The following is a 24493-nucleotide window of genomic DNA, read 5'->3' on the forward strand; positions in this document are numbered from 1 at the left end:
GTTTGTCTCTACCGACAGATGGACGCCCCCCAAACACGCTATCAATGTAGCCGCCACGCTGGTTTCACCTTGTGAGGAGAGGACGGCGCTCAGTCCACCCCCCCCACACACACACACACACACACACACACACGTCCAGGCAGTTAGAGCAGCATGGTTGGATGTTCAGGTGGCAGAGCAACAGGTGAACCCCCCCCACCTGCTACACGGCCCAGGACGCCACCATGGTGGTGCTTCCTGTGGTCCGATTGGTGGTTAATTAAACAAAGCCGGCCCTCGCCGGTCCGCGGGGGCTCAGGAACGGCCCCCCCGCACAAACACTTGGTTCATATTTGCGCCTCGTCACACATTCCTTCGTGTTCACGGGGGGGAAGAGGATGAGCCGCCAGCGTTTGAAGAGTTCTGGGATGTCACGTCAGACATTCTTCTCAGATTGAGAGCAGCAGCAGCAGCTGGGATGTCGGTCACCTGTCCGGCCCCCTGGGGAGGCTCCGCCCACCCTGAGGGTACCTGGACGGCCTCTGACACCATATTATTATCTAGGACCAACGGGTAAAGATGGGATGGATTTTCTCGCCGTGGCCCCCGGCCTGACCTTCCTGCGGGCGCCGTTTCGACCTCGGTGTGATGAGCTGATTGGAGCCAGATTCCTGGTGCTCGATCCCGTTTCCTCCCGAAAACCTCCCAAAGCCGCTTTAATTCCCACATCGCTAACGCGATGTTGTGAAACGTCCGGGGGCGGCGGACACGTGCAGGTGAGGCTGGAAGCGGCGGCGATGGCGAGCCGTCGGTGTGAAGTGGAACGCCGCTGTCGGCTCCTCCGGCTCTGGAACGATCTTCCTATATTTTTCATTTACGAGGCAAAGAAAGACGCGTTGGCGCCGCTGACCCGCGGAGGCGTCCTCCAGGGACCCTTCAATCTTTCCTGGAGATCTATAATGTGATGGGCTATTCCTGTCCTGCCAGATGCTCCTCGCTCACGCCGCTGGTACCCCCCCAACACACACACACACACACACACACACACACACACACACACACACACACACACACCCGGGGGGCCACGGGTTGTCATGTGTGATATTGGGAAGAAAGTTAACATTCAGCAGGCTTTTGTTTGGCTCGCTGTCCCGAGAGGAGCCGCTCGTTAGAGACCTTTGGACTCCACGTCCCCCGTACAGGACGAGCAAGAGCCCTAAAGTCTGCACACACACATACACACACACACACATGCTCACACACACACACACATGCTCACACACGCTCACACACATGCTTACACACACACACGCTCACACACACACGCACACACACACACACGCTCACACACACTCACACACACACATGCTCACACACACACACGCTCACACACATACTTGTCTTTATCAACCTGTGAGGGCACAATTCCCCACGCACATGCTCACACACACACACATGCTCACACACACGCGCTCACTCACACACATGCTCACTCACACTCACACGCACACACACTCACACACACACACACATGCTCACACTCACACACACACACGCTCACACACACACTCACACACACACACATGCTCACACACACACACATGCTCACACACACACATGCTCACACCACACACACACACACACACACACACACCACACACACACACACACACATGCTCACACACTCACACACACACATGCTCACACACCCCCAGCGATGGATTCCAGATCGGGAATTTAATGCATTTCTGTTCCACATCACCTCCCAGGAATGCTGCGCGCGTGCCACGAGCCTCATAACTTCAGGTTGATGAGTATGAGGATGTTGTTGATGGGATACAGACGCTGCTGGGGGCTCTGGGGGGGGGGTGCTGGAGCCCATCCGGCCTAATGACGCCCGTCTTCCCGCATGAAGCAGCTGCAGTCCGAGCTGGACACATCTGGCCTGCAGATCTTTGGGAGCGCACTTTTGTTTGTTCGGTCTGTCCTGTCACGAGTGCTGCACGATACGGAGCCGCTAGCCTCGTTAGCAGGGCGCCAGCCTCGTTAGCAGGGCGCTAGCCTCGTTAGCAGGGCACCAGCCTCGTTAGCAGGGCGCTAGCCTCGTTAGCAGGGCGCCAGCCTCGTTAGCAGGGCGCTAGCCTCGTTAGCAGGGCGCCAGCCTCGTTAGCAGGGCGCTAGCCTCGTTAGCAGGGCACCAGCCTCATTAGCAGGGCGCTAGCCTCGTTAGCAGGGCACCAGCCTCGTTAGCAGGGCGCTAAACGTGGAGTTTACAGGGTCGCCTCCGTTACTCTGTTTGAGGCTCGTTTGTACCAATCATTGAAACCCAGCATCAATTAGTGCTGCAGAATGAGGCTGACGCGTTGGACATGTTGGACGTGTCCCACCGACGTTTCTAAACCTTTTTACCTTCTTTTCTGTCCTCAGTTTGTTTGTTGCCCTCTAGTTTTCTTTTCTTTCACAGCTTTTGCTTTTCGACATCAATGTCTTTGAAAATGATCCACAAATTTCAGGAAATTTAACTTGAACGCGCAGATTAAGATGCAAACGCTCGGCGACTCTTCCCCGGTTACCGTGGCAACCGCCCTGGCAGCGCCTGCTGGGGTGTCGCACCTGAAGACACAAATGTGACCTCGTCGATATACGAACCGCCGGAGACGTTTTACACCAAAACAGTGATTGATGACATCACCCGTTAGCCCCTCCCAGTTCCAGAGGACCACAGCCACATTTGAAGCTCTGGAATTGTGGGTAATGTAGTCTGAATCTTTTCTCACGTCACTGACCCACCTGCTGGTTTCACCGTCAGCATTTTAAGTTTCTCAGGTCACTTCATCACTTCATTTTCATAAACTGACATTTGTGTCTTAATTTTAATGTTTTTCAGATGCAGATTTGTGACGCTGGTGGCGCCCCCTGGTGGCAGATGCTCCTCAAAAGTGAGGTGATTGTGCAGCGTTTCTCGTCCAGTTTGATGGATCCACTCAAGTTGCTCCCGTTTTTAATAATGTTACACAGACACAAACACACGTGATGGAATCAAGGTACCGAATAATGTCGCCTCTTCCTGCTCACCACCACATTCGGGGGGGGGGGGGGGGGGGGGGGGGGGGGGGGTTAGGAGCGCGGCCATGTTGGTGAATGTTAACTGGACCAGCAGGTAGAGCAAATATTAATCTTACAACTTTATTAGCCTCCCCCTAAAACACGCATCAGTAGTGCATTTTCCATCCAGACTCCATCAGGACCAGTGGATCAAAGGTAGAATCGCCCGGGTGACGGGTCCGTTTAAGGCACTAATGTTACAAAGGTTATTCCACCACCCGACATCCCTTAATATTAGTTCAAATTCATAACACATTCATAAAGGAAGTGTCTGTCCAGGTCCCTGTGGGGGGTCCAGGTCCCTGTGGGGGGTCCAGGTCCCTGTGGGGGGTCCAGGTCCCTGTGGGGGGTCCAGGTCCCTGTGGGGGGTCCAGGTCCCTACTGGGCCTGGCTCTTCTCGCTCTTCTCCTTCTGCCACTGCTTCTCCCTGTGACTGAGCTCTGCATCAGAAAAGGCGGCTGGACCCCAGTTGGTGATCAGAACCGGGCCTTTAGAACCTGGTGGTGGAGCAGAAGGTGGAGATTCAGAGGTGGGAAATAAAATCCACGTAAACAAAGTTGATGGAACGTTCAGAAGCAGCGTTGAGCCTTTTCACGCGTTTAGAACCTCATTAAGGGATCAGAACGGGCTTAAGTACCAACACTGTGGGATTGTGGGTAGTGTAGTCAGACAGCTGGGGGGGCGGGTCAGAGGGGTGATCGGGGGGGGGTCAGAGGGGTGATCGGGGGGGGGTCAGAGGGGTGATCGGGGGGGGGTCAGAGGGGTGATCGGGGGGGTTACCTGGTTCAATGAGACGCAACAAGCCCTCGTGCTCGGCCACTTTGTGCTTCCAGCTCTTCGTGTTGTTTGTCGCCGTTTCCAGCTTCTTCACGACCTCCTGGTTCAAGAGAGACAAACGTTAGTGATCAGGCAAAACCAGCGTTTCCCTTCCTCGACTTCACATGTTACAGAACAGAATGTTTAACGAGCTGCTAATTATCCCTCATACAGTCCAACTGCTTCTCATTGAGCAGCCCTGTAGTGACACCTAGTGGCGGGGGGGTGCATCGCAGTGGCTCTGCTTGGTCTGACCTGGTACTGCTCCAGCGCCCCCTGTCTCTCCTTCTCCAGATGTTCCAGCTGTTCCATGGCAGCCTGCAGGGCGTTCTCCTTGGCCACACGCTCCTTCTGCAGCTCCTGTTTCTCAGCTTCCGTCTCAGAGATGGTGCGCTGCTGATGCAGGTGCAGCTGCTCCAGCTCCACCCTCTTCGTGGCCTCCTCCTCCAGCAGCCTGACGCAGACAGATGTGGAACATCTCAGCGAGCAGCACAAGACCAACCTTCGTCACATTAAAACGAGGCTGCGTGTGAAGGTCCAGGTCAGGATAATTCTGGTCGTTGAACCACAGCTGCTGTTCTGTTTGTTGAAGATGTTTCTCCTCTCATCCAAGAGGCTTCATCAGTTCTAGCTGAGTGTCTGGGAGCTCCAGGTACTGGTGCTAATGGTTCCTGGATGAGGAGAAACCTTTAATGGAGCTCAAACAGTTGCTGTGATTCAACAGTCCGCCAGCAGGTGGCGCCGGAGTGCCACTATTGTGCAACGGCAGCTTTAGATCGTTAATTAGAGCAGTGCTTCAATTATTTCTGTACGCCCCCCCTAGGAAGAAGAAAACATTTTGCGCCCCCCCCCAACCCCCCCCCGGCCGTGACTATAATTAGTATAATTTGTCTATGAAATTGTTATAAGTACACCTCTGCATAACTTGTATCCTTATTAATATTAAGAAAAAAAGAAGAAAATATAGACCAAAGCGGGATGATTGTTGCCAATATTCGGCACGTTTTTCCCGAAATACTCAAGCGGCTGATCAGCGTGACTGGGGTGTAATGTCTTTAAGTGAGGGTTAGGGTTAACCAGGGTTAGGGTTAACCAGGGTTAGGGGTAACCAGGGTTAGGGTTAACCAGGGTTAGGGGTAACCAGGGTTAGTGTTATCAGCGTGACTGGGGTGTAATGTCTTTAAGTGAGGGTAGGGTTAACCAGGGTTAGGGTTAACCAGGTTAGGGTTATCAGCGTGACTGGGGTGTAATGTCTTTAAGTGACGCCTTCATTTATTGGCTTCATGCTGTCCTGCCAACATTTTTAGACACAGTAAACACAACGGTCTTTCCTCGTCTCCCACCGTAGTCGCAGTGAAGCCAAGCGCTATATATGCTTCGTCATTTTCCTCGTCTTAGCTTTCGGGAGACTTTCGCATGTCTCATTATCTCCGTCTCTCTCCGCCTTTCTTTTCATCACTGTTTAGTATTTTTTCATGCTGTCTCTGGTGGTTTGTTCACTGCGCTTCCTATCTCTTTGCTCTGTGGTGTGGCGCGCGGGATGTGCAATTACACTTTTATTCTGTACGCCAAAAAAAAAAAAAAAGTTCTCCGGTGTCACACGGCGCCCCCCCTGGCATCGCACCGCGCCCCCCGGGTAAATGTCAGCAGAGAGGAAGGAAGGAAGGGAGGGAGGGAGGGAGGGAGGAAACGAGGAGAGGGAGGGAGGAAACGAGGAGAGGGAAGTTGGTGGCCGGGCAGCTTTCACACATTCACCACCATCAGTGGTGAGAGATTTAAGCTCCTCCCCCCCTTCCCTGGACCTGCTGGACCTGCTGGACCTGCTGGACCCACCGAGCCTGGAGCCTGCGGACGGCCTCCTCGTCCTGCCGGGCGCGCGCGCTCGTCCTCCAGAGCCTCCTCCAGACGTCGGTACATGTCCTCCAGCTCCCGGACCCGCACCAGGTACTGCTCCAGCTCCGTGGACTTCTGGGCCACCTGCTCCTCGATCTGCTGCCGTACCTGTCCGGAACCACGTGATGGGACACTGAAATCAGCCGGCGCCGCTCACGACCTTCCAATAAGTCGCCACGAAGGGCCGTGCACGTGTTAGCGCATGTGGTGACTGCTGTCGTCTTGATTAAATTTTAAAACCACATTGTGTGTCTGTGTGTAAGAACATTACAAGGTCATGTGACTGCGTCCCCTGTTGTCACGGTAACGGAGGAGGCCGCTCATGAGAACAGGAACGCTGCGCGCGGGTGGCGCCACAAACAGGAAGTGCTCACGTCCTGCCACGCCCGCACACGCGCACAGACTCGTACCAGAATCTCCTTCTCCAGGTCCGTCCTGTAGCGGTCCTGCAGCTCCGTTTGGGTCTGAAGACGCCGCTGCTCCTCCTCCGCCGCGTTCGCCGCCGCCTCCTCCAGCGCCTGAGGGGAAACACGGTCGTGGCTCAGTTCTGCACGCTTGACCTCTGACCCCTGAGAGCGTTCCAGTTCATCAGCGTGTTTGTGGTCGCTGACTCGCCACCCAGCTGCTAACTGTCTCAGCTCTGTGTCAGCACTTAGCTCGCCGCGGCGCCGCGACATTCCCGGGGACGAGCGCCGTCTCTCCGACTGTACGGTCATTGTGCGCCGGTCCGTCGCCACAGTGGCAGATTGTTGCCCGGACAAAGGCGACCTGTTGCTGCCCGTTGGCTGCTCAACCCTGACGCCATCTGCGCTCGCCACCACGGACGCCAGACTCCTCATCACAACCCCACTGTCAAACAAGTCAGCAGCGACCTCTGACCTCACCGGGGAAACCGCTGACTCACTCAAGGTTCAAAGGTTAAAGGCGTTAACAGATCTGATGACGTCGCCTCCCCTTGTGTGACGTCACTTCCTGTCACTCCGACAGCAACGTCGACCTTCCCGCTGCCGGTTGGGAGGCGGCGCCACCAGTCCTGATTGAATAAACATTCCAGCCTCCATTCAGAGGCGCGGGGGGCGGGGCTTGTCCGTCATTGGTATTCATGAGCTGGTCACCAGTTTCAGAGGAAACCATCAGGTGACCTAGTTGGATTGTTGTGCTAAACAGCAGCTATTGTGTGACGGTTACTGCCGCTAACGAATGCCAATCCCAGCGGGACGCAGCTTTTTAAATAAAAGGTGTGACTGAACCTCCGCCGGAATGTTGCCAAGTCAGTTTAGAGACCGAGGCCGGGGCGCCCCGGGGCGCCGCGGGCGCCTCGGGGCGCCGCAAACGGAGCTGTGTCGCACAACAGGACACCTGCAACTCATGTGAATGTGAGTTCTGTCGGGAAGAGACGCTCCAGGAAGTGTGACGGTGACGAACGAGGCAGCGTGACCACGTGAATGTCCGTCATCGGACCGTTCCCGGAGCTAAATCCTTCCTTTCTGACACACTTGGGCAACTTGAAGCCACATTTCAGCCATTTTTTAATCCTAACCCTTCCTGTTTCTTTTCAGACTGAACCTAATTTAAACCCTGGGCTTTTTTCCACTTCCTGTTTTGATCAGCTGACTTTATTTGCTGCGCGTCATGTCTGTTCCTGTGTGTGTGTGTGCTTACCCGTCTCATCTTCTCCAGCTCCAGTTGTTTGGCCTCGTTGGCCACCTGCAGCTCCCTCATCCTCAGCTCCAGCTCCTCCTGCTCCTCCTGCCGTCTCAGCCGGATCTCCCGTCTCTTCTGCTGGGCCTCGCGGTGCGGCGCCGGCCGACCGTCGCGTAGCCGATTCAGGCAGGTCTGAATGGCTGGACCACCACAAACGTCAATAAAACGGGAGAAAAATAAACTCTGATCATTAATTATGCGACCAAACTGGACAAATGTGTGGAATATTTTGATGATTTGTTAGTTTTCGGTCATTTTTCCCTCAAAACTTTAGCTGACGCCACAACACGTAGCGCTGCGCTAACTAGCCGCGCTAACTAGCCGCGCGCTAAGGAATTCTTAGTGGTTTTCATTTGGAAGCAGAGGAGCTGGAAAGCTCCTGCTCACCCTGGATCCACTCCTGCTTCTTCTTCTTGTCCGACACGCTAATTTCAAAGCTCTTCTGCGCAGACTTGATGAGGAAGAGACATTTCTTCCCGTCTTTGTCCTGCAGAGGCTGGAGGACAGAGCACGTGTGCGGTTCCACCGTTAGAAGCTTTTCTGGGGAAACCTGAGAGGAGTTTGGCCTCATGAGCTCCTCACCGCCACGGCGCTGTATTCATCCAAGAGGATGTCTCCCTTCCACTCGGCCAGGTCTTCGCTCACGTAGTAGGACATGGAGTTCGGCTTCAGCACGAACCAGCGCTCGTTCCAGTTCTTCCTCTTGTGGCCCTTCTTCATCATGTAGCCCTGCAGAGACAGGGGACCTTCATCAGGACCACCGAGGAGCCCTGGGGGGGTTCGGGCTCGGGCTCCCACCTGCTTGAGGACGTCCAGGATCAGCTCCAGGTAGACCTCGTTGATGCCCATGGACAGCGTCTGCTTGTCCATGCCCTTGCTGAAGTGTCCCGAGCCCACCAGGCTGATCAGCTCCCAGGCGCTCAGACTCTGCTGCCTGGCGTTCAGCAGCATCTTGTAGTCCTCGAAGCGCTCCTCCACCCAGCTGCCTCCCATGGCCTCCGTCAGCTTACGCAGGAAGTACTCGATCTGGAGAAGCGGCGACACAAACGGCCTTTATTACAACATAATGACCCGTCTTTGTTAGCCGCCATCAGGTCAGGATCCACACAATGTTCCCGTGATTCATCGGAATAAAAATAAACCAGCAGTTGGACGAGCAGGAAGTTTAAAAACTTCCTGCTCTGCTCTTGAGCAACACAGCTTTTCAGTTGGGCTGCTGCTAATGCTACTGCTGCTGCTACTGCTGCTAATGCTGCTGCTGCTACTGTTGCTGCTAATGCTGCTGCTACTGCTGCTACTAATGCTGCTCTGCTGCTATTGCTGCTGCTGCTAATGCTACTGTTGCTGCTACTGCTGCTACTGCTGCTGCTAATGCTGCTGCTGCTACTGCTGAAGCTACTGCTGCTGCTGCTGCTACTAATGCTACTGTTGCTGCTACTGCTGCTGCCAATGCTACTGTTGCTGCTACTGCTGCTGCTGCTACTGCTGCTGCTAATGCTACTGTTGCTGCTACTGCTGCTGCTGCTGCTACTGCTGCTGCTAATGCTACTGTTGCTGCTACTGCTGCTACTGCTGCTACTGCTGCTGCTAATGCTACTGTTGCTGCTACTGTTGCTGCTACTGCTGCTGCTGCTGCTGCTGCTGCTGCTACTAATGCTGCTGCTACTAATGCTGCTGCTGCTGCTGCTGTTGCTGCTGATGCTGCTGCTGCTACTGCTGCTGCTCATCACTCACCTCCTCTGTGATGATGACCAGGGGATACTGGTCGTCAGACAGGAAGTTGAAGATGCACCACACCTTGAAGGCATCGTCACTGGAGATCATCAGCTTGCTCTGATTCAGGTTCTTCCTGGAGCAGAGCGTCCAGCACATTTTGTGGAACTCCTGGCGATCAAAGTCAACGGTCACCTGCAGCACAACCAGAACCGGCTTCAGTCGAGGGTCCGGGAACGCTGCAATTTGAAGGACGCTCTTGAAAAAGCTGAAACTGGTCCAATGGAGGGGAACGGGTGAACAGCAGCGTTTCCATGGAGACCACCGTGGGGCAGTCATGTGGAACGAGAAGTGAAACTCGAACAGTTGCCGTAGTGCCTCTGAGCAATCACCGATGAACCCTGGCTTCATTACATCCAGACTGTGAGGAGCCAAATAAAGGAAGTTCCAACAGGATAAGGTCCCCGAGGGGTCAGAGGTCAAAGGTCACCACAAAGCAGGTGGAACCGAATAACTGCACCGATGGCGTAACGTCGCCGTAGTAACAACAGGGGGCGCGCCAGGTCAAGCGTGTCCAACAGGAACGAGCAGGTTCCCTAACCGTCCTCACCGGTTAAACCGGGTCACCCGGAGCTTCCGCTCAGTAACGACTCAACAACTTTCACGCTTGGAGGCACCAAAACGCCGTTTCAGAGCCGCACATCTGGAGCCAAACGCGTTTAAAAGGTTTAACGTCTGTTTCCAGCACTGAAGGTTGAAACAGAGTTAACAGAAATGTTGATGAGCATCATCAGAGTGTGTCAACCACAGCTGATAACATCTCACTCTCTCACACACACCCACCCACCCACCCACCACACACACCACCCACCCACCCACACACACACACACACACACACACACAAAGTGCTGACTCATCACCACAATTTCAGTTCAGTTTTTTACTAAAGTTCCACCAGAAGAACAAAGACGTGACTCAAAGCTCTTAAGCAGCAACGGTGTCACAACCTGCCAGAAGGTCCAGCTTCAGCTGACAGGGTGGAGTTTCCCTTCAGGTCCCACACGGGACACTGGACACGGGACACTGGACACTGGACATGACGTCGCGTCCCCTGACAGAGTTGGTCTCCGGGTGGCTCCACCCTCATTTATGATGGGAAACTTTAACCACCACCTGGAGTTTGAGCTCCAGGCTCCAGCTGGAGGACAAGACGGGGACAGACCGTCCATGGAGGGGCATGTCCCCCCAGGGTCCCTTCCTGGAAGGGTCCGATCAGGAACTTTAGCGTTCCCTCCCTCCTAAACAAGCAGCCGTTAGCCTTCACCCCAGGAAATGTCCTCACCTCCGGGACGTGTCCTCACCACGCTGGTGAAAGTCTTATTGTGACATTTGCTGGGCGTCCGGCCCAGATCTGGTAGATACGGGCGACTACGGCAACACCAGCAGGACAAACCAGTTTACAGGCCAATAAAAGTGCTGCTGCTCTAACAAGGTTATTTTTAGCTGAAACACGCCAACACTGCTTCTATTATAGCCCAGCGGCCTCAGAGCACCATGACATCATCGCAGGAGAATTCCAAACATCCAGACGGTAATGACATCATCACCGAGGGACGCGGAGGCCACGGCCAGACGGCTGATGTCATCAGCTGGAGCGTCACAGCACAAAGTTTCACCCGTTTCAAATCACGCGCCTGGTGTGGTGCACGTGTGGCGTGCACGTGTGGCGTGCGCGTACCTTGTCCAGGATGAACCTGTTCAGGTAGGGCATGTAGCCCTGGTTGGAGACGGGCCCCTCGTCGTCGTCCTTGAAGTGCTCCTCCAGGGCCACGGGGTCGTGCGGGATCCTCATCACCGTGCACAGGTTGTGCGAGAGCACCTGCGAACGCCAGAGAAACCGATCTGGGATAAAACTGACCTTCTTCCTTTTGCCCCACTGGGTTCCTTCATTTCCCAGAATGCCTTTCATGAGGACACTTTAGTTCCTGGCAGGAAGGCGGAATTCTCCGTCTCGCCTGTGCAAACGTGACGGAATTGTTGGTTTTCCTGCTCCTGAACGAGACTCACCGCAGGAAGCTGCTGTTCCAGTTTCTGTGGTTGGAATTCAGCCCAAAAGTTGATGCCAACGTGGATCAGCCGGCGTTTGTTCCCAACTTTAGTGATGGTTCCCAACCTCAGTGATGATTCCCAACCTTAGTGATGATTCCCAACCTCAGTGATGATTCCCAACCTCAATGCTGGTTCCCAACCTTAATGCTGGTTCCCATCCTTAATGCTGGTTCCCAACCTTAATGCTGGTTCCCAACCTTAATGATGATTCCCAGCCTTAACGCTGATTTCCAACCTTAGTGATGATTCCCAACCTTAACGCTGATTTCCAACCTTAGTGATGATTCCCAACCTTAGTGATGATTCCCAACCTTAGTGATGATTCCCAACCTTAATGCTGGTTCCCAACCTTAATGCTGGTTCCCAACCTTAATGCTGGTTCCCAACCTTAATGATGATTCCCAGCCTTAATGCTGGTTCCCAACCTTAGTGATGATTCCCAGCCTTAATGATGATTCCCAACCTTAACGCTGATTCCCAACCTTAGTGATGATTCCCAACCTTAATGCTGATTCCCAACCTTAGTGATGATTCCCAACTTTAGTGATGATTCCCACCTTAATGCTGGTTCCCAACCTTAATGCTGGTTCCCATCCTTAATGCTGGTTCCCAACCTTAATGCTGGTTCCCAACCTTAATGATGATTCCCAGCCTTAACGCTGATTTCCAACCTTAGTGATGATTCCCAACCTTAACGCTGATTTCCAACCTTAGTGATGATTCCCAACCTTAATGATGATTCCCAACCTTAGTGATGATTCCCAACCTTAGTGCTGGTTCCCAACCTTAATGCTGGTTCCCAACCTTAATGCTGGTTCCCAACCTTAATGATGATTCCCAGCCTTAATGCTGGTTCCAACCTTAATGATGATTCCCAGCCTTAATGATGATTCCCAACCTTAACGCTGATTCCCAACCTTAGTGATGATTCCCAACCTTAATGCTGATTCCCAACCTTAGTGATGATTCCCAACTTTAGTGATGATTCCCAACCTTAATGCCTCCACCATTCCCAGAACTGCTCACTCCAGGAACTGGGAACAACCCTCCAGACTCCCGGGAATCACCGATAAAGCTCAGATGTGGAAGTTTGTCTCCGTTTATCCTGAAACGAAGCTGACGCCTTTTCGAGGCTCCTCGTTATCAAACTGTCGGACCGACTCGTGATCACCGATGCGGAGCAGGTGCGTCGCGCGGGACAGGTGATTTACCCGGAACACGGCGACGCTTACACACACACACACACGCACACGCGCAGCGCTGTTTACCTTCAGCTGTGACTTGGACACCTTCCCGCTCTGGTCCACGTCCAGCGCCGTGAACGCGTGCCAGATGGACTTCAGCAGTTCGTCTCGAGGCTCCATGGACGCGCGAGCGGCTCGTCGGTCCGCGTCTGTCGGACTCTTCCTCAGTCTGACGGACGGACGCCACGAGGGGAAAAAGAAGTCACGTGAGGCGGGGCCGGGCGCGTGCCTGCCGATGGTGAGGCTGCAGCACCGCTCAGCGAGAGAGGCGCGCATCGGCACGTGCGCTGATTCTTCACGAGACGTGATTTTTTGTTGATTTCAAGAATAAAAGTTATTGAGTTATTTTACTCGCTTTTTAAGTTATTAAAATCCGACTGGATTGATCAGGATTCATTGATTTGGTTCGACCTTTGCCCAGTTTGTCCTGGATTGTTTTGAAGAATTAAATGAAACTATTGAAATAACAATAAAATAAACAGTAAAACTGGTGAAGCTGCTGGTGTGAAACAGCGTTTGGAGAACGAAGGAGTAGAAGAAGATGAAGGTTTATTCCGCTTGGAGAACGAAGGAGAAGCAGCACGGAGCAGAAGATAACGAAGGTTTATTAATCAACGTATGTACAGGAAACGGAAACTCGAGGCTGGTGCCTGCGGAGGGAGCGTAGGTGGCAACAAAGGAACCTTTATGGGACACGAGGAACCTGGAAGGTGAGGAGCTAAAGAACAGGACAATGATTGGTCTCCAATGGAAACACTGCCCATCTCCCCGTAACCTTGACGACCACGCCGTGACCCAGAGTACCGACAGGTGAGAGCCGGCGGCCTCTACGGCGACCTGAAAACAGCCGAAACACCGATACACTCTAAACATGGATAGCAGCAGGTTGGTTTTTCCTCTTCTTCACGAACATTTTGGCAAGTGTGGCACGCCGCCCTCGAAGTGCTCCGGCCGGTTGGGCCCCCTGGTTCCCCCAGGCGCTCCACAGGCAGTAAGGTGCACGCCGCCAGGGCAAGTACATTCACGCTGAGGAGCCTCCGCGGAGAGAAGTGCAGAGACGTCAATGCAACCTCCAGGAACCACAGGTGGAGGACAGGTACGACCGGGACAGGTACGACCGGGACAGGTACGACCGGGACAGGTACGACCGGTACCGTCGGAGAACAGCCCCCCCGTCTGGGCGGTGCTGACTGGACTGTAGCGTCCATTGAGATGAGGTTCTGTTCAGTGTGATTAACAGTTTGAACACGTGCAGGGGCCCGGCCCCGCGAGCAGGCGGCCCCTCCCCTCAGAGAGCGCCGGGTCCGACCAGCCCCCCCAGTCTCAGTAGATGGTGAGGCTGACCGACCGGTTTATCTTCTTGCCGATGAGCCTGGTTGTTCTGGGGTTGGACTGGAGGGTGGAGCGGGTCAGGACCCTGTCGGTGGACAGAACCTTCTCCTCGGCGGCGGCTCGAGCCAGCTGGGCCTTCTTCAGCTCCCTGAGAAGAACCGGAGACACATCAGGAACCGGAAAATGGGTCAACAATAAAGCAGGTCGAGCCGAGGAACACTCACTTCTGGAGCAGCGCGTTCTTAAACTTCTCTGCGTTGAGCTCGATTCTGAGCTGGTCGGCGCTCATCCGGGCAGCGGTGAGGAGCACCGGGTGTTTGATGAGGTCGGACGCCGACGGCCGTCTGCTCGGGTCGGGGTGGATCATCAGCTGAGGGCGTTAAAAACATACAGATCCAAGTTTGAAAAGAGTAAAACGCTCAGTTGGGATGTTGTCAGCTGGGTGGGCGCTCACCTTGAGAAGGCCGAGGAAGTCCTGGGACAGCACCTGGGGGATGGGCGGGAGTTTGCCCTGTCTGATCTCGTGCCATTTGTCTCCATTGGTGGGAAGAGGCTCCGCCCCCGAAGCGCTGATGACAGTGAGGGCCAGGGCGAAGACGTCCGCCTTTGTTAAGTTACTGTAGTCCTAAAACAGAAGCGAGCGACACGTTTGCTCACGTGACGCCTTCAACATGTTGGGAGATGTTTTGGGGAGAGTGCACAAACCTCCTGTAAAACCTCGTTGGCGAGATATCTGCTGTCCCCTTCCTCCACCTGAGGGTTATTCGCCCGCGTCACATGACCGAGATCACCTGGTTTAGGGAGAAGATTAAACACCGATTCCCTCCGAGAAGCCACAAACACACAGAAGCAACGTACCGATCTTGTAGACCACGCTGGTGGTCAGCCCGTCCTCCTCCTCGCAGTCGTCACAGCTGGGAACCGACTTCCGGGAAATAAAGATGTTGCCTGGGTGGGGGGGGTCGGGCCGGTTAGATTTACAGGATTCTGATGCTGGCGGCGGCAGAAGTGCTGAATACTCACTGGGCTTGATGTCCATGTGGACCAGGGAGGTGGAGTGGATGTACTTGAGTCCTCCAGCAACTTGAAGCAGCAGGTCTTTCAGCTCCAGCTCCGATAAATAACTGAGCCGCCTGTAGTTCTCCGCGATGACGTCGGACAGCGTGCCGCCGTTGCAGTACTCGTTCTGAATGAGCATGTGGTCGTCCTCGGCCCAGGCCGAGTAATAGCGGACCACGTGGGGGTGCTGGCCCAGAACGGCGTGGGCATACACCTCCCGCAGGGCGTTCTGCCTGTGGAGGGGGGGACAGAGGCTTTTAATTAAGAGCCGCCTCAGGGGAGATCTGTGCTCAAGAGGAACGATCCAAACAGCCTCTCTAATAAACAAAGTTCACCCGTTTACCAGTCTAGCTGTGGAGCCCGTGACTCCTACTTACTCGTCTACTGATCCCGCAAGAGGCTTCTTTGACCTCTTGATGGCGTAGATGCAGCCGTCGAGTCTTTTTACGCACTTAAAGACGGCGCCAAACTCCCCGCAGCCGATCTTCTCCAGCTCCAGGAACTCTGAGGCGTACCTGGACATCATGTTGCTTTCCATCATGGTGATCCTCTGGCAACAGAAGCATTCAGAACGTCAGAATTGTTTCTTACTGAGAGAAAGTGTCACACGACGCGAGCGTGGCGTCACCTTTGATGGCGGCACGACCTCCTCCTCCCCCTCACCATCACTGGCCTCCATGTCTTCACCACAAGAGCTGAAAGGTGCGAGAACAGAGATGAAGTTTGCATTCGAGCCAGCAGGGGGCGCCACGGGCCCATGGCAACAGGTCGCCAGGAACCACGAGGTCTTGGTTCTCAGCCAAAACTCGCATCAACGGTTCTAACGAAACCGACTCCATCAACAATGGTTCGGCAAAGGTTCGACAGGTGACGTGCAACACCGTGAGCACCGCAAGGCCACGGACAAACTTACTCGTTCCAGTGCGATCGTTTCCGGTTGATCCTTTGCTGCGTGACGGACTGGATGAGGAGGGAGTCGGGTGTGAAGGGGTTAAAGTTGACCTGGGGGGTCTGCTGTCGTCTGCTGCCGTCTTTGGTCGACTTCCCCGAAGCCTCCACATTCTTGAAGAGGGCAACTCTCCGGCTGGACGAGCCGGTGCTGCCTCTGGCCCGGGACAAGAGGCTCTGGAAGGGACGCACGACAGTGAAGCGCCGACCAAAACAAACAAACCAACCAACTAACTAACTAACAAACAAACAAGGCATTTCTAATCGGGGTAAAGACACGAGGTCAGGGGTGCAAGGGTGCAGGGAAACGCTGTTAATGATCGCAGACGCGCCGGGACATGAAAACAGGTCACCCCAGTCAACCCGGGGATTACGCAACACTCCGACTCGAAGTGGGTCGTTATGAATGACCTGGTTTAGTTTAGCAGCACCCGACAGAGGGAATATCACCATAAACGCGGGTTTCATGCTGGCTAATACAAACCTTTGGTGTGTGCGGCGTGTCAAAAAGTCTGAGTTTCCTGAAGGTTTTATGCGGAGGCGTGTCGGGGCAGTCCGGCACCGGGGAGCTGGAGCCCTCTCCCTCGTCCTGGGTGTAGGGTCGCTCCGGGGAGCCTCTGTAGAGACGGGAGGCCTTCCTCGGTGATGGCGAGCAGTTGGAGAAACTGACGCTGCTCCTCGGCGACTGCAGGTGGGCCGGTGAGCCCAAACTCTCCTCGTCCCAGAGCTCCACGTCGTCGTCCCCCCCGGACTGGTTCAGCGGGCTGCTGCTGCCCTCCAGCCGCTTGCCGGCGGGGCTCCGTCGCGCTGGCACCGGTGAATCAATCTCGGTGAAGCCGGACTCCCCCCCGGTGCTGTTGTGAACATCGTCGATGAGGTCGTCCTCCCCGTCGCTGGACGCGAACTGTAACTTCTGGCGAATCGGTCGAGACCTGGGGGAAGGGGGTCCGTGTCGATGGCGACCGTAGCCCGACATACTCCGCACTTAAACTCCTGAAAAAAGTCAACCCCCGCTACAAATAAAGTGCTGTCCGTCACAAAAAAGGCACTTTTTGCTACCTTAGGAAGGTATTTAGTCAAAACTTCAAAAACCGCTCGGGAAAACTCCTACACGCCCATTTAACGCTAAAATGGCTGTGGGCTAACCTTAGTTAACTTAGCGTTCCTCCCGTCCCGCAGTCGGTCTGGAGTTCGAAACAAGCCCCAAAGTAGCGGCTCCAGCCCCGGGTCGGTGTCAGGCGGCGACTCGGTGACACAGAAACGCGTCTTTCCGCAGAAAATGCCGCGTCAATGTTTACAACAAAGTTTGAATGAGTTCGCAACTATCTTCTTCCTATCACGCGCGTGGCAAAGGACTTCCCGCGACCGTTGGTCACGTGGCCCCGTGCGGCCAATCACAGAGCGCCTTGGAATTTTGAAAGATGGGCGTCCCGGAGAGGATTCGCGAAGCGTTACGTCGACGCTGATTGGCGCGGACGTGTCCGTCATGTGACCCCCGTGTTGGACACGTCCGGACGTGCCCCCGGCGCGACCCACGCACGAATGATCGATTCTGTGCGTTTGTGTTTACGGTTTCCACACAGGAGCCCGAGGGAAAGGTGGAGAGAAACCCCACATTTCAACACGCTCCGTTCGGACAGAAGCGACTAATAAGGACCTTATTTGGAGTGGATGCGGGTCATGACGCCATAAAGGAGCAAACGCTGCCTTAAATCGATGCCAAAGGCTTGGAAGGGGGATGAAAGGATCATTTGTGCTGTTCCAAGTATCTCAGTCACTTTTGAGACTACTTACATGTTTTTGTGCATGTAAGAAGCAACTCTTGAACTCTTCAAACACCAAAACCTTAATTAAATTTTTTTTATCAGAAATAGTATTAGCTGTACACTGCATCACATTTAGAGAGCATCTTTATCCTCTCCCTTCATTTTGGTTGAGGGACAAAAAGCATAGCGCAACTCCAGTTATCAAAATCCTATTTACAAATAAAAGCTAAAGTTCTTTAAGACAAAGACGCAGCGGAAGACTCCAGATCTCTCTGTCAGTGATAGTCCTTTTGAGATGCGTGTTTTTTTAAATTACAGTCCAAAGTTCATCAATCCTCCAGGCCCGGTGACTCTCCCTGCTGTATACTCGATGCTATTCTGATGGCTTCTTCCAGGGAAGGCTGCTCGCTGAGCTGCAGGAAAGAGGAAGGAAAAACGAGTGACAAACTGATCAACACCTGATCAAAATGTCTGATTTAATCTATTTACTCAGCCACACTGTTACAACAACAACAGCCCCGACTGTGACAAACATGAGGTCAGTTTCTGTGACGAGGGAAACATTTACATGATAAAAAGAACAAAAGCCTTTTAACTCGGAGGAATTTAACCTTCGAGGAGTGTGACTTAGGGTGTTGTAACTTTCCTACTATCAACCATAAACACACTTTACATTCTATTTAGTGGAAAAACACCCGAACAATAGTTTTTATTTTGGCAATAATTAAAGAGACGCTACTGGGCTCGATATTAAACCACAGGTAAAGTGCTGGTTAACTCTCAGGTCCCATTGATCCCTGAACAAACGCATCAGCAGGGGGTGACAGCACCTGCACACCCCCAGGATCCCCACCCACCCACCCGTGATTACCTGTTAAAGTTTAAACAGGGTTTCACAGGGTGGGACCTGGGGAGGGGTCGCCTGAATACTTAAGCACCTTAATGACAGAAACTCCTCCCAGTATCGAGCCAAAAGGCTGGTTTTTGTGGAGGGAGTGCAGCAGGTTGAGATCAATAACCGAGTAATTTAACTCATTGTTTAACACCCAATATTCCACATCATGGCGACACAGGTGTGCCTCTGGGTGTCAGTCAACCCACCTGAACTGCGATGTGAGTACCGTTGGAGGTGGCAAATAACGTGACCGGATGACCCTGGTCCTGGTTGTACACCGCCGTCTCCTCTACGGTTTGGAACGAGGCCATGTCAGGAGCCATGATGGCCACCTGAGGGAGACAGAGGTGCGCTCGTCAGCTGGTGCCCTGACCACAAGTGGCCAGTTTTCCTTCACCACTGGCACATTTTCAGGAGGACCGCTCACCTGTTCATCTGTACCGTCCGCCGTTACCATGGTGACGGAGTGAGCTCCTTGCGTTGCCAGTTCGTGAGCTGGGATGGTTATGGTGGTGCCTTCTTGGGTTACCATGGTGATCGTGCCCCCCATGGCCTGCAGGTCTGCCTCAGAGATACTGACCTAAGAGAACAACGGTGCGTTCGGTGCCAGAGGAAATCGCAGCGCCGCAGACTCATGCTGCACTCACATTTTTACACACCATCCTAAAACATTCAGGCGATGGCTGACAACTCACATGGTGGGTTTGTTGGCGGGTTAATTTCTTTATTAAACTAGTTCTAGTGAAATAACTGATGTTTTTAGTTCTATTTTGGGCTGCGACTCTCATGACCACACCAGTGATTCCATTACCTGCTGTTGAGTACCATCTTCCTGCGTTACCAAGGCAACGTGCTGCTGACCCACCAGGTCCGAGCTGTCCACAGGAACCTGCTCGGAACCAGAGTCGTCTGCTTCCAGAACCGCTGCAGAGTAGCCGACGTTGGGGTCGTCGATGGCGTCTGAGCAGAGAATCACAGTTTCAGCCCAAAACCTTCATAGGTCACTTCCTGTTCTTTGGGTGAGCTCCTCCTACTCTGAGGCTCAGCTACAAATGAACAAGCTGAAACGTTAACTTTCCCATCGCCCGCTGCACTGACCTGCAGGGGGCTCGAAATAGGCCTCCTGCTCCTCCTCGATGGGCTCCGTGTCGTTGTGGGCCGTGCGCTTGTGCATGGCGAGCGTTGAGATCTGCTTGTAGGTCTTCCCACAGTGGTTGCAGTTGTACGGTTTGCAAGGCGTGTGGACCACGTGGTGCTTGTAAAGGCTGGAGTATTCTGTGAAGCGCTTCTGGCAGCCGGGCACCGTGCACACGTACGGTTTCTCACCTGGGGGGTCGAGAAGGTTCTGCCGTCAGAACTATTCAAGCATTAATGCAACACTGTCCTGCTCTGAAGCCTAAAGCCACAGACTCGGCCTGCAGGACCGACCCGTGTGAATCCTCATGTGGTTCTTGTAGTTTGTGGCGCTGGCGAAGGACCGTCCGCAGCTGGGCTCGGAGCAGTAGTACGGCCGCTCCCCGGTGTGTGTCCGGATGTGGACTTTTCGGATGTTGGAGGTTGTAAACGACCTGCCGCAGCCTTCGATCGGACATTTGAAAGGTTTCTCCCCTGCAGAAGAGTGAAAAGTTATCGAGACGAAGGCGGCGACCGGAGCGTTTCAACACGACTGTTCCTCAACACGTGCCTGTGTGAGTCCTCGTGTGCTTCTGAAGGTCTCCAGATGTTTTGAAGGACTTGCAGCAGTTCAGCTCCTGGCATCTGTACGGCTTCTCCCCCGTGTGTGTGCGTGAGTGGCTCTTCAGTCCGTATCCTGAAACCATCGGCAGCTACGATCACTTCTGCACCATCACGTGTTATTAAAGAATCATCGTTTCAGCTAGAACCAAAAGTACCGGTGGCAAACTTCTTCCCGCAGCCAGGAAAGTCGCAGACGTAGGGTTTGTCCCCCGTGTGGGAACGCTCATGAACCTGTGAGGGAAGCACCACGTCAGAACATGCAAAGGTGGCTCAGAACGGCAGTGCGGGCTCCTAGCTGGCGCTGACCTTCAGGTGGTGAGCGGTGGTGTACAGCTTCCCACAGCCCTCATATTCACAGCGGAAAGACTTCTCACCCACATTGGTGCTCCGTGACTGCCTGTTGTCTTGATCTTGTAACACAATCTGTTGGAAAGAGCATTAAACGGAGTCAGTACTGGAGTCAGAATGTTAAACACAAAGGTACCAGCGACGCCTAATCAGGACTCTACCCGCATGTGGACGCCATTATCTGCTTCCGCTCTGCTGTAAGAGCCCAGCTGGTTTTCTATGCTCTCCACCTGTCAGTCAGGGTGAAGGACGCCTCACATTAGACCACACGGCTTCACAATCATCAACATTTTTTCAAACGAAGCCCTAAAAGTATCACAATTGCGAGTTAGTTAAACTATCGTTTCCGGTTGATACCTTGGTGGCGTACTGCTCCAGCACGCTGATGGTCTCCGGGTTGAGACCTGTAGCGTCCGCCTGCAGGTCGGCGATGGTGCCGTCGGCCTGGATGGCCAGGATGGTGTTGGACTGGGGCATGTGGACCGTGTGCTGAATGTAAGCAGTGCTTCCATCCTCCAGCTGCACCTCCTGGAGGCCGCTCTGATCATACGTCTCTGCACAGACGAGTTCATCCAGCAAAGGTGAAGAAAAAAGAAAAAGAGGGATTCCGTTATATTATTGAATTAAAGCTCTTTATTCACCAGAGGTCTGAATTATTTGGAGGATTAAACATGGTGTTAGATATAGAACCGATGGCCTCTAATAGGCCTGCAGTAGCTGGATAATGGTGACATTAGGGACTTATTTAAGACTTAAAAGGAAAGAGAGGGAGGTCTTGTGATGGAGGAACATCTCTGACCTTTGGGTGTGTGAATGTAGGCCGTTGTTCCATCTTCCAGCTGAACTGTTTGTCCGTCCTCCAGCTGTAAACTGTCCCCTCCTGCAACAGAGAAAACATTATTTCTCCAGGACCCTCAGCTGAGCTTTCTGCATATCTGCATGTGTGGTTTCAGGCTGTGCAATATTGGGAAACACATAACGCTTTGTTTGATTTCTGCTAGGTAAAAAAAAAAAGGGGAATCTGGTGTGAACATGGATCTGTCTCCATCCAGAAGTACATTTACCAGCTTTAGGCATGGACACATGCTGGACATAGGCAGCAGAACCATCCTCCAGCTGGATCACCTGGCCATCCATGATCTGCCCATCTGAAAAGGAAGCTTTGGAATCGTGCTGAATGTACGCAGTGGAGCCATCTGCAAGAGTGACAGCCTGCAAGCTGACCGTGTCCATGCTCTCCATCTGATCGCCATCTGGGAGGAGTGGACATAATGTTACTTTGAGATGAAAAATCACACTGCAAAAACCTTCATGTTGTGGCAATAATAGGAGCTACATGCTCATCTTCACCTACACATTACTGGGAAAACAAAAAACACACGCAGGGCATCATTTGTTTTAACATCAACCACATAATCTCAGCTTTTATTCATAAAATGTATGTCCTGTACACACACCTGCCCAAGTTAAACTGTTGTTATACTAGTTATGTAGCGATTCCAACTTAAATGGGCTTTTTCATTCTAGATTTACAGTGTTGCTGCTGCCAGTCGGGCTTATTGAGAGGACTGTGGGTCAGATCATCGACTGACCTGCAACAGTCACGGCCTCCGTCAGACACAGCGTGACCGGCTGCCCATCTGCATCATGAAACTCAGCCATTCCCTGCGAGTCCCGGTTTATCTGGGCCAAGAGCATGCTTCAGCTGCTGGAGACACACAACACAGTTCAGAGTGAAGGAAGAACGACGAGCGCGTGGCAGAGATGTTTAAAAACAGGATAAAATCATCTCTGGATCCACGTTCATGCACAAGAATGGCAGGTGGACCAGGGCAGCATGTCGCTACACACACGCCTACAAACCCATAACTGGAAAAGTGCAGATCCGCCCCAAGCAGGCGATCCCCCACATATTGGGAAGCACCGCTTTAATCAAGGATCTTTTCTGGAACTTCACTAAACTGTAAGTATCTTGGCCCATCATCAATATTTCCCAGAAACGTCATTAAAATCCATTCATAAGTTATTTTGCTAAAAGTAAAAGCCACAGACTGTCCCATAACCTGGACAGAGGAATATCAAAGTTCCTCTGGAACCTTTAACGAGGCCAATAATCAATCACCTTCATCTTTGGCCTATTTGCATCTCCTGAAAACTTCATTAAAATGGCTTTAAAAGCCTTTTAATTATTTTGCTAGACTGATAAAACTTGACCTATGCTGGAGGAAACTTAAGATGACTGAAGTCAGGGTGAATTATGACTTCATGTGAATAATCAGAGGTGCAAAATTATGTATTAGATTAAAATCAAGCATATTTGTCTTTTTATTGGTTTTTAAGTTACGGAAGACAAGACACACAACTCGGCTCATTTCTGTAAATTAAATATCTCGCTATCAATTAAAGCACTTTCAACCTTCGCACTCGTAAATCAACTTTGATTTAACGCGAAGCACCAAATAAAAGAAAGTTAAAACTTTGACATCTTCATGCTTTGGCGCTTATCAGTTTGAATATAGCATTCGGGGCTAGCTAGCTAGCTAACAGCAACTTCCCGTATTGGTCGGTTGGTCTAATATGAAACAATATCTGCGAGTAACCAGTGCAAGTGTGCAGTATTTGGAGGTTGGTAACGGTCGGTCAGCGCGATGACACCAAAGTTACAAGTCAAACAACAGTGGCAGGAGTGAAATATGACACAAAGCGGCGGCTAGCCGCCATGCTAATAGCCGTGCTAACTACTCGACCAAGTGCTGTCACTTTTCAGCGCTTGTTGAAAAACGGTGTTTAAGATCATTTGAAAGCGGAGAACATCTCCCCAAGCTGGTGTTTCAGGCGCAAAAAGAATGTGGCCGCAGGAAAAGCGAGCTAGCTGCCCCCAACGGCAGCTGTCGGTTTCCTCTAAATAGCGACGCAGTTATGAAACAAAACGGGGAATCCATGAGCTAATTAATGATAACATAAGCATTTTGACTCGGCGACTGTCCGTTTCATTTCCAGTTAGACCACCAGTCCCCTTCTTTATTTGTTGCCCGCTGCAGCGCTGCCTTCTCCCTCCCAGAGATGGCTGTGGGAATAATGCATACTGGGTAAAAACCAATTTATATACGAACCTCCGCTCTGAAAATTTCCAACAATTCCTCCTGTTCGACCACCATGCACCAGTGCAGGAAACGCTTCGTGGAGCCCAACCCCCGGGAACATGTATGACAGCAGCCTGGGGCCGCCTATCAGTGATCCTGACGCGCTGATTGGCCGACGAGCCCCGCGCTCCTGCTCCTATTGGCTAACCGCGTCCAAATCAAGCGACCGTTTGTCTTATTCATGTTCCGGGGCCCCACACAGACGCCATTCCGCGTCAGTTTTCGTATTGTCCTGGGGTTTAGACTGAAAATGCTCCGCTTACGGGAAGAAGTAAATGTATAAACTTCAAATATCGGTGGCAGCAAAATGACGCTGTCAGTCCGAATCCACGCCGAGCCCCAGGATGCGCCAGGACCAGTTACCGAGCGACATAAACAGCCACATGTGTGGCGACTGGTCGGCATCCATGTTGAAAACAAGGTCGTGTGGGAAAAAAGGGGGGAATCTGGGCAATGCAGTGAAGAGAGACTGGGAGGAGAGGGACTGGGAGGACAGACTGGGAAGAGAGGGACTGGGAGGACAGACTGGGAGGAGGGGGGGGACTGGGAAGAGGGACTGGGAGGAGAGACTGGGAAGAGAGGGACTGGGAAGAGATACTGGGAAGAGATGGACTAGGAACAGACTGGGAAGAGAGGGGAGGGACTGGGAGGACAGACTGGGAAGAGAGGGGAGGGACTGGGAGGAGAGGGGAGAGACTGGG

At 52.9% G+C, this 24493-nt stretch overlaps 3 protein-coding genes and 1 long non-coding RNA gene across 6 annotated transcripts; 1 reads left to right on the forward strand and 3 right to left on the reverse strand.

Moving 5' to 3' along the window:
* The first annotated feature begins 1639 nt into the window (after positions 1-1639).
* Positions 1640-4271, forward strand: LOC130536051 (uncharacterized). Its single transcript, XR_008953262.1, has 3 exons — positions 1640-2730; positions 2867-2923; positions 4137-4271. It is a non-coding gene; the product is annotated as an uncharacterized LOC130536051 (long non-coding RNA).
* Positions 3152-12805, reverse strand: swap70b (switching B cell complex subunit SWAP70b). The gene is given in 13 exon segments (XM_057051644.1): positions 3152-3581; positions 3865-3961; positions 4156-4354; positions 5734-5777; positions 5779-5901; positions 6204-6311; positions 7456-7637; positions 7885-7993; positions 8080-8226; positions 8296-8523; positions 9232-9405; positions 10950-11090; positions 12589-12805. Coding segments are annotated over 13 exon segments (1767 nt in total). The 5' UTR covers positions 12685-12805; the 3' UTR covers positions 3152-3462.
* Positions 12806-13148: 343 nt separating this feature from the next.
* Positions 13149-17406, reverse strand: wee1 (WEE1 G2 checkpoint kinase). The gene is made up of 11 exons (XM_057051649.1): positions 17050-17406; positions 16388-16896; positions 15869-16080; positions 15584-15650; positions 15333-15505; positions 14920-15188; positions 14755-14844; positions 14602-14687; positions 14351-14521; positions 14121-14266; positions 13149-14044 (listed from the first exon to the last, which is right to left on the reverse strand). Exons 2-11 carry the CDS (start codon positions 16877-16879, stop codon positions 13888-13890), a joined length of 1863 nt encoding a protein of 620 aa, XP_056907629.1. The 5' UTR covers positions 16880-16896; positions 17050-17406; the 3' UTR covers positions 13149-13887.
* A 343-nt stretch (positions 17407-17749) lies between these two features.
* On the reverse strand, positions 17750-23906 carry znf143b (zinc finger protein 143b). 3 transcript variants are annotated; one of them, XM_057051647.1, is made up of 15 exons: positions 23763-23906; positions 22242-22357; positions 21714-21902; positions 21449-21529; positions 21007-21203; positions 20811-20879; positions 20608-20724; positions 20457-20532; positions 20249-20374; positions 19993-20172; positions 19663-19890; positions 19376-19524; positions 18992-19144; positions 18771-18896; positions 17750-18082 (listed from the first exon to the last, which is right to left on the reverse strand). In XM_057051647.1, exons 2-15 carry the CDS (start codon positions 22345-22347, stop codon positions 17999-18001), a joined length of 1881 nt encoding a protein of 626 aa, XP_056907627.1. In that variant the 5' UTR covers positions 22348-22357; positions 23763-23906; the 3' UTR covers positions 17750-17998. The 3 variants fall into 3 exon arrangements, with proteins under 3 accessions (XP_056907627.1, XP_056907628.1, XP_056907626.1); XM_057051648.1 differs by having other exon boundaries at positions 22242-22354; positions 23763-23903; XM_057051646.1 differs by lacking the exon at positions 23763-23906 and having other exon boundaries at positions 22242-23730.
* Positions 23907-24493: the final 587 nt, after the last annotated feature.

This window comes from Takifugu flavidus, chromosome 13 (genome assembly GCF_003711565.1).
Source record: "Takifugu flavidus isolate HTHZ2018 chromosome 13, ASM371156v2, whole genome shotgun sequence".
NCBI classification, from domain to species: Eukaryota; Metazoa; Chordata; class Actinopteri; order Tetraodontiformes; family Tetraodontidae; genus Takifugu; species Takifugu flavidus.